This window comes from Clarias gariepinus, chromosome 13 (genome assembly GCF_024256425.1).
Source record: "Clarias gariepinus isolate MV-2021 ecotype Netherlands chromosome 13, CGAR_prim_01v2, whole genome shotgun sequence".
In the NCBI taxonomy this organism is placed as follows: domain Eukaryota; kingdom Metazoa; phylum Chordata; class Actinopteri; order Siluriformes; family Clariidae; genus Clarias; species Clarias gariepinus.
This window is the reverse complement of record NC_071112.1, coordinates 5,859,044-5,873,084: the sequence shown is the minus strand read 5'-3', so window position 1 is coordinate 5,873,084 and position 14,041 is coordinate 5,859,044. Positions and strand designations below refer to the sequence as shown.

Sequence of the window (14,041 nt, the reverse complement as noted above, 5' to 3'; positions counted from 1 at the left end):
AAGCAGTATTGAAGGTGAATGAATGAATGATCCCATAGTGAAACAAAGCCTAATGATTGACACTTATACAAAAAGAAAAGCCTGTAGTCGTCAGTCGCCACGTCACGTCAGTGAGTGAGAACATACGTGAGAATGTACGTACTAATTAAAAACATTTTTTATTGTTTTTAATTGTAATGCATTTATTTTTCATGGTAAATACACAATGCTTTATCATTTCTCAGCTTTTTCCACCACTTCAGGGTGGCGGCCGGCCTGTAGTCTATCCCAGGAGACTTGGGACGTGAAGCGGGGGACATCCTGGACACAATGCTTCAATCAAAATAAATACATTTATTATTTTTATAAGTTCTGTGTAAAATGAGTATACATATATTATGTGATTATTTGAAGTAATATATACGCCTAGTGTATATATAGTCCTCTTGGCCTCAAACAAACAAAAAAACAAACGCCCCTGGCTAGCAAGCGACTCTCTTCTCCTTTGAACTACATTTCCCAACAAGCCTGTAAGTCACGTGCCGGCCTCTTTTTCCCCGCCCACTTACTAGTCGCCACACCACCATCTGTTTATGTTCAGAGCTCAGGTGCTGCGCGAGAGGGGACACGGCGCGCGCGACGCGGTAGTAATTTTTAAACCGCAATATTTTGTATTTTGAATCGGCGTGCGCGAGACTGACCGTTATTCCTCACGAGCTATCTAAGCTGGACCCCGTGTCTAAAAGTATTCGCACCCCTGTCTTTGTTAGCTAGCACAGTGTGTACTCTGTGTGTGTGTGTTTTATTGTTTATGCTCGGTTCTAACCGCTGGAGCTAACGGACCGGTTCTGAGTCTTTTCAACCGAAACGAACCCATTTCGAACAAAACCCACCGTTATCAGGGTGAGTAAGGTTATTGTCCTGCAAACTGCTGTTTGTTTGTTGGTTTATTTCATTATAGGATGTGTACCTGGGTTTTGTTGCTGCAGTCCCTTTCTTTACATCAGCTACAAACCATTTAGTTTTAAAATAATTCTATTTAAATTTCAGTAAAATTATTTCTGCTAATAAATTGGCCCTATTTGCATCTTATGGTGTGCTAATTTATGCTTATGCTTTGTTTCCAATTAAAAACTTTCCTTTCATTGTCATTCTGTGTGTACATAATGAATATACTGTACAATAGCATATATAATAAAGAGGGGATGCCACAGAGACTACACAAAGGCATTGTGGCATCCCTTCTTTTACAAAAAAAAAAATAAAGAAATCAATAAACTAGTAATGTCTAACACACTGTCGAGTTCCAGTATTAATGTATACCCAATGTGTTTATACTGAAATATCCATGATGGTGTATTTATTTTTGGGTCACTGCTATAGTGATGTTTATATACCGTGTATGAATATGCATGCGGATTGCCCGGGTTCAATTCCCACCCAATGTCTAAGTCCCAGCCACTGGATGCAGTTTTGCTCCCAAGCCTGAATAATCTGGGGCGGTTGCATCAGGAAGGCCATCTGGTGCAAACGTCACGTCATACTGCGATACATACTGTCATATTGTGAGCATGTCCCAGTTGTTTCTCACCGTGTTCAACAGTAGGCAGCGTCCTCAGAGAATTTAGGAGAAGGCAGCGCCGTCTGAGAATTTAATTGTAGGCGGCGTCCTCACCGAATTTAAGAGTAGGGGGGGTCCTCGCAAAATTTTAATAGTCAGGAGTGTCCTCGCTAAATTTAAACGGTCAGTAGCGTCCTCGCTAAATTTTAACGGTCAGTAGCGTCCTCGCTAAATTTTAACGGTCAGCAGTGCGCCAGTGAATTTGGGAGTAGGCAGCGTCCCCGCCGAATTTAGGAGTAGGCGGCGTCCTCACCGAATTTAAGAGTATGCAGCGTCCTCACCGAATTTAAAAGTATGCAGCGTCCTCACTGAATTTAAGAGTAGGGAGCGTCCTCGCAAAATTTTAATAATTAGGAGTGTCCTCGCTAAATTTTAACGGTCAGCAGCGTCCTCGCTAAATTTTAACGGTCAGCAGCGTCCTCGCTAAATTTTAACGGTCAGCAGCATCCTCGCTAAATTTTAACGGTCAGCAGTGCATTTGGGAGTAGGTGGCGTCCCCGCCTAATTTAGAAGTAGGCGGCGTTCACAGGAGAATCATGTTTTCGCCATTGTTAAACTTGGCGGGGACGCAGCCAGCCGCTAAAATTCACCGGCAACGCCACCCACTTTTAAATTTAGCGGCGACTGACCACCTACTCCCAAATTCGGCGGGACGCCGCCTACTCCCAAATTCGGCGGGGACGCCGCCTACTCCCAAATTCGGCGGGGACGCCGCCTACTCCCAAATTCGGCGGGGACGCCGCCTACTCCCAAATTCGGCGGGGACGCCGCCTACTCCCAAATTCGGCGGGGACGCCGCCTACTTTCAAATTCGGCGGGGACGCCGCCTACTCCCAAATTCGCCGGGGACGCCGCCTACTCCAAAACTCGGCGCGTTCCGTCAAATTTTACATCATACTGTTATGTAACAGTAATCTGTGTCATCATCAACATTTTATTATACGAGCTTAATTACAGATGTTATAACTGTAGCGGAAACATGTATGACAGCCCAAGCTCATAGCTACCGAAACCCGGCATCAGACTTTGATGCATCTACATCGGTGTCGCATACAACAGGTAGAAGTAAGGGCTCCCGAAATTAACCGCACACTCCATTTGCAGGTAATGATGATACCATGCAGGCGTCAGGATCTGCATGCGCTCAGAAGTACCCTCTAGGTAAATAATAGGTGAAATTCTCTCGAAGACGAACAGATAACAATCAAGATATGTAGTTTAACTCTGACAGACAAGCAAGCCTCTTTTTTTCACTTCTGTGAACCTTTAATGTAATAAGAGAACTAATTTAGATCTAGCACTAGATGTCAGACAAAGGAAAAACAAGAATTCAGACAGACAAAACAAGAATTCATGAAGCTCTAAAGCAAATAGCAAAGTTGCGCGGACGGATATGACTCGGCTCCTGTAGTTCTTCCTGTAAAGATCCAGGAAATGCTGAGTGCTATGGTCCTTAATGGCATAATTAGAGGGAAAGTTCAAGGAAAGCTGTTTAAATAGCATTATGAGTGACGTAGGAAAAGCGAGAACCTTACTGAAAACAGGGCACGACGTTTACAAAACATCCTTTGTGAGATTGATTTTAGACCATTTTTTCACCTCCTGATTTTTCCGGTTTTCTCCCCTAATTTAGTCATAGCTTTTTCCCAGTCGTCATTACAGCACTCTCACAAATTCGTGGACACAGATTGCCAAGGCGCAGCCACTTAAAAACTAGGCTAGCTAATTAATATTAACATAGTGCATAATTGAGAATAAACACGCCTTGTTACTGAATGGCTGGAATGGTGTTTTGTGCCTGAGGCAATTTGTGCCAACCTGTTTACTGTTTATAAAGCCAGTACAAACACTGGATTTATTTAATGTTTTCCTTTTTTCAGCCCACAGTACTAGCAGACTGTGAGGATAAATTTATTTTAATTAGTTTGACAATAAAAAATGTAATTGTTTTACAATCTTAGACTTATCCTTTAATGATGATAACGAGCATGTCAGTGTTTAATATGGATTGGTCATTTGAAGGAGTTTGGGCTGGTGGATGCTCTTGTCACAATGCTTGGACATCCCTGCTGAAGGTTTTGAGGCTTTTTTGAAAGTTGTGACATCATAGATTTAAAAAAAACAAAAATTCCTTCCTAGAATGAACTTGGCATGAAGCACATAATCAGAGCAGCCAGCAGTGACAAATTGGTCATTTGTTCCCTTCTGTTTGAAAACTGTGGAGTTTCATGGTTTTCCAAGTTTGTGTAAAACCTTCATTATTTTTTCTTTTTCTTCTGTGCACAGATTTGGAGTTCAGCCTTGTTTCCTGGTGCAGACCTGTTGAACTGGCCTAGAACAATGACTGTTATTATGTTGTTATTATTATAATATTATGAAGCGAAGTAGCAGTGACGCATTTCAGAGATTGCTATTTGATTTGGCTTATTGCTATTTGCATTAAATATGGCTTGCTTGTGTTGGACCATTGTTCTGTTGAATCGAGTGGCCTCGGGTGATTTGCATAGGCAGATCCAGTCTCCAGGCCCGGCATCTGGCCCGGCGAATGGGTGCTTTTGTTCTGTGTTGACACGACGGTCTGTACTGCTTTTGTCGACCCGCTCCTAAAGTTAACCCTCCCCTCGACCCCTTGCCGTCTGCATTGTGTAAAGCTTGGCTTCAATTATTCATACTTAACGTCAACAGACAAGTGTGGATGATGTGTAGGGATTGCCTAAGAATATGGTATTGATATAAACATTTTCCTTACTGATATAAACATTTTTTCTTTCTTTGTTTTTTGAGAAATCTTGCTCTTCCCCAAACCTCAAACCACAAGCACAGCTGTCAATCCATTCCCAATTCATATGCTGATGAACTCATCTGTCATTTCCATCAGAGGAATAAAAGAAGACGGGTGTTTAGCCATATATTTTCATTCCCTTGTTGGATCTTTTAGACTTTGGCAGGTCTGAAACAACCATTTCGATATTTCTACTTAATATCATTTTAATATTTTGTAGAGTGAAGTGAATATAAGAACAGTATAGAGGCAAGGATAGGAATTGCACTCTGAGGAGAGGAAGAGAATTTGAGAGAAGAGAGAATGGCAAAGGAGACAGGGTTAAGAAGTCATAAGGCAAAGTAGAGGTTGCAGAGGGTGACGTGGGTCCAAGGGCAGAATAAAGGAAGTACCAGTACAAAGAGAAAAAGTGCAAAGGAAAGAGAAAAGGGCATCAGAGAAAAAGGGGAATAGAGAAACAGATGGACATAGATCATAAGAACAGAAGGGCAGGAGTAACAGGATTGGCTCACTGAGGAGAAATTGAGAGATGATGGAGCAGAAGTGATAGTGGACACAAAAATCATGAAAGTGAGAGAACGTACAGACAGAGGGGAGAAGAATTGGAGAAGGAACGTCAGGACAGGGTCAAGGGAAAAAGAAACGATGATAGAAAATACTGAAAAGGGAAACTGAGACAGAAGGAAACACCAGGAGAGGTGGGAGGAGGGGAAAGAGGAAAAAGGGAAAGTGAATAAAGTAGTGAAGGGAAATAAGAGGACGAGAGTACATTTTGAACATCTGGTAGCCTTGTTTTTGTTCTTAACATAAAAAGGGGATTATTTTAAAGAACTTTGTTCACTGTGGATCAGTTTGGATGTTGTTAATTTTCCATAAGACACACATAAAATTCTTTCTAAAGAATTCTTTCATGAATTTCTAAAATTCCTACACCTGATCCGCATTACCAGGAATTCAGAAATAAATAATTATAACAAAGTGTATGTGTGGAGGTCGTTTAGCCAGAAAACAGCTGTTTTCAGCTGGGGATACAGCGTGTTCAGGATTGCATACTGTTGGACTTGTGCTTATGAAGAAGACGTAAGCGAGTTAGTTCAGTGGCTGCACCTGGATGTATTAGGTTTAGTTAGTTTTCTCCTCCTTTTCTGACCTCATATAGGAAGATCCCCTCCTTCAGCTTGTTGCTCAGCTCTGCTGTTCTTTGGTAGGTTTGGCCTCATTTACATAGACACTGAAACAGTGCATTTGGAGGAGGTGTAATATAAAGGGAGTTTTATGTATAGAAAAAAAAAAGCATTAATTATGGAGAATTTCAGCTAAAGTATTAACACCAGCTCTTAAACTTGCGGGATCTTAAAGACGTAGTAAAATATGGTACCTTTATCCACAATTACACCACTTTTTAAAACAAAATTAGCAGTGAGTGCTATTATTGAGAGTCCCTTATATATTCTGAGTACCGTGTGTTGGGTTTGTTTAAGGTCATTTCAAACAGCTTGGTGATTGTTTCTGTGTTAAAGGACACAGCAGTTTCTGGCTCATCAACTTAATTGACTCGGTGTCAGTGTTGGCACAGAAAGCGGGTATCACGTATAAATCCAGACAGGCAGAGTTAATCAGCCGACTCGTCGTCTTAATACCCGAGGAAGGGCAGGTCAAATGAATCTGGCTGTCTGCGCCCGTAATTACGGAGCCTAAAAAGCTAAACATCTTAATCAGAGAAGTATTCACGATTTCAGGTGACCTCCTCTGTGCCATTTCTCGTCTTCAGAATTTTATCACCCTGTCCATCTCTTTGGAAACGGATCTAAAAGTTTAGACTAAGGATCAGCGAGCGTTAACACAGTAGCGGTTATACACAACGGCGTTTCCTCTGCTCTCTGAGCTCGGATCCTAATCAGCAGTATCGCAGCGAGTGCACTGCACAGTCACACGCCACAGGACATGAAAGCCAAAACGGAAGCAGCATGTAAGCACACCGCCTCTTCTCCTTTTCCTCAACAGACAAGGTTCGCTCGAACTCTTGTTTATTGTCACGTGCGTGGTGTGTGAACTGGCTCGCCGCCAAAGTAGTTTTAAGTTGAGTGCTATGAAGGGGTCATCGATTAGATTTGACACGCAGCCAAAATCTCACCGAGCGAACACCGTGCGCCAACATAACATAAATAACAGGACAGTCCATGTGAGATAGCGCCTTGTGCCGGTTAAATCATTTTACAAACAGTATCAGACTTGCTTTTTCTTGTTTCTTCGTATGCCGTGTAACATGAAGTACACAAGATTTACTGTTAGATTAGATTTTTTTTTTTTTTCAGCCAAGGGAAAAGTGTGGTTGGAAAAACCAAGAGCAATGAAAGTACAATCTCTGTCTTTACATGTTAGTGTAGCGGCCTGGGAAAACCCTTCACATTGTGAAACGTATTATTATACACAGTTCTGACAAATCCAGGCTTTTCTGAGCCTTCTCGCTTTAAATGTCACATTTGTTAGAATCTGTTCTGTAACATAATCAGAAAAAAAAAAAAAAATATATATATATATATATATATATATATATATATATATATATATATATAAGTCATGATATTAACATACAGTAATCGGAATAAAAATCTAATCGGGCTCTAGGTGTCGTGATATCGTATCGGTTGCTCCCTGCTGATTCCCAGCCGTATCGAGCTAACAATCTGATTTGTTTTAACTGCGGCAATAACTTAACTGGTTTTGTATGCTGTGGTTGAGGTTTACATCATAAACCTCATAATATGTTCTACATAGTTTACATTTACATTCTTGGCATTTGGTAGACGCCCATATCCAGAGTGGGCTTCCGTTTCTTCTCTCATTATACATCTAAGCAGTTAAGGGCCTTGCTCAGGGGCCCTACAGTGGCACCTCGGTGATGCTGGGGTTTGAACGTGGGACCTTCTGTTCAGTAGTCCAACATCTTAACCACTCATCTACGCCTGTCCTTATTGTGGCAGGGTTTTTTTTTTTCTGCCTTTTTAAAAAAAAATTTTTTACTATGTATGCTTACCCAGGTCACTTCAAGTAAGCTCAGGAACAGTCCACATTAATATTACTCTGCAAAATAAAACTTACTCAAAAAGATAAGCGTTGATGAAGATCCCACAGTATAGCCAGAAGTGTGCGGACACCCGATCATATTTAAATACGTGGTGGTTCCTGCAATTGCCAAAAAGTCTGAAGCACGCACTTGTATGGATTGTCTTTTACCCGAGATAGAATGAGAACTTCTCTTTACTTAACTAAGAGCTAAGAGGCTCAGATCGGGTTCCAGCACGACGCCGTGCCTATTCGCAAAATGAGCTGCTTGAAGACCCAACGGTTGAGCGGAAAAACTTTGCGTCCTGCACAGATCCCTGACATTAATCTCACAGAAAACCATTGGGATGAACTGGAACTAGATCCTCCTTCGATATCGTGGTACAAGTTCCAGACCTCACTAATGCTTTTGCAGCTGAAAGAACACAAATCCCCACAGCCACGCTCCACAACCTAATGGAAAGCCTTCCTCGGAACGGGAGCTAATTCCATATCGGTGCCCGTGGTTTTGAAACGAGATGTTCATCAGTCCGGTGTCCACATACTTTTGACTGCACATGCTCTGTTACAGTTCCATAAACGGTGTATCGCTGGATTGTCTTAGATCATCTACTGATGGCAAATGCGAAGGAAAATAAATCACCTGTAGTGTTTTGCACCGTCTGATGGAAAAGCAGTTTTAAAGCCGCTCTACTTGTCTTTTCTTGAGACAGCAGGTTTTATAGTGTGAGTAACATAAGCCAAGTACTCGGGACGATGAGCAACAGCCAAAACAAACAAGTGCTTCAATCAGAGTAAATCGCACCCAAAATGCTGGTTAGGAATTTGCACCAAAGATGGAAAAACCACCAACACATCGTGGTTCGTCCAAAAGTCTCAAGACATATTTCCTCACAGAGAACCGAGTGATATTTTAAAGCATCTATCCATAACACGATTCTGTTGTTTGTGATATACTGCATGGCCTAACCATAAGCTTAACTTTAGCTACACTTCCCTGTATCGTTTGAGACAACAGAGGAGAGTGTGCATGTAGTACAGGAGACACTGTGATTCTGGCATTCAGAAAACCTCGTGGACGTAATAAACCATTTCAAACCTGTTCTAGCATGACAGTGCCCCATTGTGTAAAGCATCTCCATGAAGGCACGGTGTGTTAGGGTTGGACAAGAAGAACTCGAGGGTCCTGCACCGAACACTTACGGGATGAACTGAAGCACCAGCCAATGGAAAGTCTCACGGATCATCTTCGTGTAAGCATGACATCATCGTGGACCGGCTCAGCACATGTCACAATCGTCTTCACTCACCTTGATCTTTTTGTCAGTTGATTATCACGCACTCTTATTGCATTTTGCTCCTTTACAGGGAAATTGTGGGGTTTTTTCTTGTGCCTGTGCTGCAGCTGTACACACTACAGATGGTGTAATGTGTGAGAAACCCTGCTTTCGGTTTGATCACAATCCTTATTTGGTGTCTGGTGTTTAAATAATGGCAGCTGTTCTGTTTCTCTCGCCTCTTTTTTATTTTACTGGCCTTTTTTTTTTCTTTCTTCTTTTTCCCCCTTCTCTTCATAAACAGCACCGTTCCCATTTGCATTGTTTCGTTCCCTTTGTATGGCTTAATGACTTTCCTTTCCTGGGGCAGAAGCCAGTTTGCGCCGATTGTGATGCCTGTTGTTTTATTGTCGCTTTCTGATTAGCCGATGATGGACTGTGTATGAGAGAGAGAGAGAGAGAGAGAGAGAGAGAGAGAGAAAGCGCGTGTGAAGTTTCTGCAGAAGTGACAAGCAGGTGTCAATGTACGCCTCTGTGTTTCGAACAGGTTGTTCTCACCTACAGAGGCCTGCTGTATATAAATGCAGTTGTGCTGTTGTTTATCTGTTTTTGTACATGTTTATATGAATATATCTCACTGTCCATGTCTGTTCATCTTATTTCAGCAACTGTAGTGGGTTTACAGCTCTTCTGCTTCTATAATTAAGACCTTTGACATGAGGTTTTAAAGTGAGAGAGAGAGAGTGAGAGAGAGAGCGAATGTGCGTGTCCTTGTGGTTTTCACCTCTGTGTAATATTGTCATCTCAGCCTTATCTTACATGGTTTTAGGTGTGTGTGTGTGTGTGTGTGTGTGGTAGGACCGTTAAGCTTATTCAGATTGGTTTATAAGATAAGCATCTCCGGGGTTGGTGCCTGCTTTTTACCTGCGCTGACTTTAGCGGGAGTCTTTACTCATATTACTCAGACTACTCGGATTACTCATCGCTGCAGTGTGTGTGTTAGTAAATGTATGCGTTAGAAACATAACCAGCAGGAATTGTTGGAATGCATGTCTCGCTTTAAATCATGAGGGAACTGTCTATTCCCAGGCCGGGGCTGTAGTTCGTGTGTTTAAATTCGCTTCGTATCGAGGCCGGTTCACAGAGAGCCGATCAAAAGAAACGAGACACAACGCAGTCTAGCCAATCTGGCAACCCCGAGGATGATGATGTTTCTGCTCCTTTCACGATTTGCATTCCCGCCCCACACGCGCAGGTTTTTTAATATCCTGATTATTTCCCAAGCACGGATTGCAGCATGATTACAGCATTTTCTTTGCACCATTTTTTTTAAATGCCATTAAAATCTGGTGAAGGAACTTATTAGATTTTTTTCTTTTCTTTTTTTTTTTGTACAGTCTTTGTAGTCTGAAAGTTGTACGCAACCATAACACACTAAATGTCTAAAACATAATAAATCTAGGTGCAGTTGTTTTGGCTAATATATATCTGGGGGTGTTTTAGAGATAAGTACTGATTATATCCATAGCTGTGAACATTTCAATAAAATCTGCGCAAAAAAAAATATATCGTCTAAAGTTTAAAATTTAGATAAACTAGATTATTTTAACTCTTTTCTCAGTGTTACCTTAGTGAGGAGAAGACAAAAAGCTTTGGGATCTTTGTGCAAGCAGAAATCTGTCTTTGTGATCTTAAATAATTTGCATATTAAGTTTTGGCCTGCAGCTGTTCATGACTGGAAACTTTCACTTAGGGCCGGGCAGTACGACTCTATAACATATACATTTCACCATTTCACTGGAATACACTCTAGAGCTCTAATTTATGGATATTTTGTCATATATATATATATTGTATTTTTTTGTCATATATAAATATAAAATTTATTTTTTTTAATTATTTTTTGTAACATAAATTCTGTCTAACTTGTGTTGTTGATTGTTTAAATGTCACATCTCGTACAAAGCTATATTTTTTTTCTTTGACCGCGATTCTTCCTCTCCACACTCCAGTCCAGTAGGTGGCAGTATTATTACTAACCAATAACCACCTCTAAACGCAACAGAAAAATAAGCAATACTCTCACAAAATATGAGGATTGTTGACCATGGAACATGGAAGTGGTTTCTATTTTATTGTGGTGTCGAAGCTCTGGTACATTTTCAACTTTCAGTTTTATCCAGAGGTGGGCAAAATACTCATATCCTATACTTGGGTAAAAGCTGAAATGCTTTAGAGCAAATATTACTTAAATATAAGTTGAAGTTCATCATTTACTTGTGTACTTCAAGTATGAATTTGTATTTGTAAATCTCTCTCTGCTTCCATGCTGTTTTTCGTTGCTGTCTGCAACCAGCTCCCCATCTGATTTTGAATACCTGGTCCTTTATTACGAGTCTCTAAGGACCGTCAGTCAGCAGGTGGCGAAATTCACGCTTCAAATAATACTCACAAATGTCATAGGGTAACGCAACACCATGCAGAAATGTAGTGAAGTAAAAGTACAGATATTTGAGTGGAGTAAAAGTAAAAGGTATCTCCTAACCAAACTATTCAAGAACAGGACAGATACATGAATTTTTTTTTACCGAAATACAGTAACGGAGTACAAGTACCCAGTTACTCCTCACCTTTTAACTTCTTTAACATTTGTAAGTTGCCCCAAACTAATTAAAAGTTGCAAATCAGAAAAAACGACTCATGGATCCATAGTTTCGAGTTAAAATTCATTTAATCACACGATGGAGTTAACTGTATGACTCGGTGTGAACGGACAGACTACAGTAATGTGATTTATAGCACCACATGAACTTTGTCTCTAAACTCAACGATCCAGGAAGATTTATCGGAATGCAAATTGGACTTATGGAAATAATAATAATTTTTAAAAAATCTTTCCAGTGTAGTAAATAAGCACAGCTTGTATTAGTTTTTTTCCAGACATGCACAGTTCCTGACAGAACACATGACAAGCTAAAAATAAGTTAAAAAAGAAATGTGAAAAAAAAATCGCTTTAAAAACGCTGCGATGGCTTTTCTGATGCCGCCAGGAGCGACAGGCAGCGATTTTGCGAGTGGAAACCGGGATCAGGCGGAGCAGCAGTCGTGTGTGTGTGTGTGTGTGTGTATTCTCTGTGGAACTGGGAGACGGAGGGGGAGAAGATTTAACGTTAGCACGACTCGAGCACACGTGCCTTCCTGAGTGCTTCGGTTATCTCTGCAGAACACGCAACTCCACGCAACTCTCTCTCTCCAGCAGTCCCTCCTGTTGTTCCGTGAATTTCATCGAGTCCATGTCGATTTCTCAGGAGCGGTGTGTGTGTCGATATGTGACTCTGCTGTTCTTAACCACTTCCTGTTAGGTGCTTCATATCACAGATCAGCACAGACCTGATATCAGCTCAAGTGTATTACTGCGTTATTCATTTCCCGTACATCTGACTGTGTGTGTGCGTGTGTGTGTGTGCGTGTGTGTGTGTGCGTGTGTGTGTGTGTGTGTACGTGTGTGTGTGTCTGTCTGAGAGAGATGGGGGCTGACGTTTGTGAGTTTGTACTATAGCATCATTTGTTATGTCTTGCTCCTCATCTTGACGCAGAACTTTATGAGAACTGGTGTGTGTGTGTGTGTGTGTGTGTGTGTGTGCGCGGCGCGTGTTGAAAGATAAGATCAGTAAAAGATGCGTACAGTCTGCAGACTTGTTGTTTTTGGCTCTGACCCTACTGGCACTGACGTGATAAAATGAAACCTAAGCATGAGGACTTGATTGCTTCCTGTTTCCCCCACCTCACTTCCTGTATGAAGCTCACCAGTCACTCATTTGGCTTCTCTTATCCTCTGTTTCCCTGTCTCTGTCTCACACTATCTCTCTTTCATTCTCTCCCCCTGTTTCTTTTCCCAATGCCATCTTTCACTTCGTCTCTCCCACTCTTCCCATGCCTCCGTCTCTCTCTCCCTCTCCCTTTCGCTCTCTGCTTACAACACACTTTCTCTTTTTTTTCGATTTTGCTGTCTTTTCCCCCTCTCCGTCTTACATTCTGTCTCTTTCTCCCAACCTCTCTTTCTCTCTTTCATGTCCTCTCTCTCTGTGTGTGTGTGTGTGTGTGTGTGTGTGTGTGTGTGTGTGTGTCTCTCAACGTTCCTACATTTCCATCCCTCTTTCTTTTTGTCTCTTTCTCTCCCTTTACCATCGCTCCTCTATGTTGATCTTTATTTTTCTCTCTTTCCTTTCCTCTCTCTCTCTTTCTCTGCCTTGCTTTAACTCTGTCCCTCCCTACCTCTCTTTTTGGCCTTTCTCTCTCTCTCTCTATCTCTATCTCTCTCTCTATCCTTCATCGTTTTATCTATCTCCTCACTTCTCTCCATATATCCATCTCTCTGTCTCTGTCTGTCTTTCTCTCTGTTTACACACCACAAGGGTCCCTTGTTTCCTGTATAAACACACACACACACACACACACACACAAACACACAAAGTCATTGTCTACTTTACAGGTCATTGTCGGTTTCTGGGAAAGCAATGTTTTAAACTTTTGCTTCTCTGTGAGTGTGTCCACTACACACTTTAAAATGTCTATGGTCTCAGTTCACATATAAGCGTGGACATACACACTCACACCGAGAGAGAGAAAGAAAGAGACGAGACAAGAGAGACAAAGCAACACTGATTTCTTCAAAGAGTTGATAAAAGCCTCTCTCTCTCTCTCTCTCTCTCTGTCTCTCTCGCGCTCTCTCTCTCTCTCTCTCTCTCTCTCTCTCTCCCCATCATCATCTTTGTTATGTCTGTTGCTGGTATTGTGGAACAGATATGGAATTCTCTGATATGATTATTTTTCTAGCTGACTGAGATCGAGATAAGGTCCAGAGAGCAGACCAGTGACATGCACTCCATCTTTCCCTGAGGTTATTAAAGCAGATCTAAACAAGAGGAGGGAGGGAGGGAGGGAGGGAGTGTGGGTAGATTTTAATATTATTTTTTTTTTGGTGAACAGCTTGACTGACAGACAGACAGACATATGGAGACAGTCTCCTAAACTAAAACATACTGTACACACGCGTATATATCTTACGGCCTGGCCGTGTGTACCTATTTACAGTATACACCATCAAGCAGCCAATGAATATAAAACGGACGCGTACTTTAGCACAGCCAGGGCTCTTTATTTATTTTTTTCTTCTTCTTCCTCAGAACTGCTTTCTAGCGCAGATTGAAACTTTTAAAAGCCATGAAGTGTTGATGGTTTTCAGAACGAGATGCCAATCAAGCACAAAGGTGGAGGTAAACAGGAAGTGAAACTTAAATAGCGATGTGGCAGATT

General features: G+C 41.5%; 1 protein-coding gene across 2 annotated transcripts in view; it reads left to right on the top strand.

The window, feature by feature from the left end:
• Nucleotides 1-566: 566 nt before the first annotated feature.
• The window catches only part of peli1b (pellino E3 ubiquitin protein ligase 1b), a 44,535-nt gene continuing 31,060 nt past the window's right edge, over nt 567-14,041 (top strand). The window contains exon 1 of one of the 2 annotated variants that reach the window (XM_053509671.1): nt 567-882. Coding sequence is in view for 1 of the 2 variants with exons in the window: in XM_053509669.1 (XP_053365644.1) it covers nt 13,960-14,001 (42 nt within the window). In the remaining variant the exon portion in view is untranslated. Of the gene's footprint in view, nt 883-13,934; nt 14,002-14,041 lie in introns of those variants that run through there. The other variant, XM_053509669.1, reaches the window with a different exon arrangement.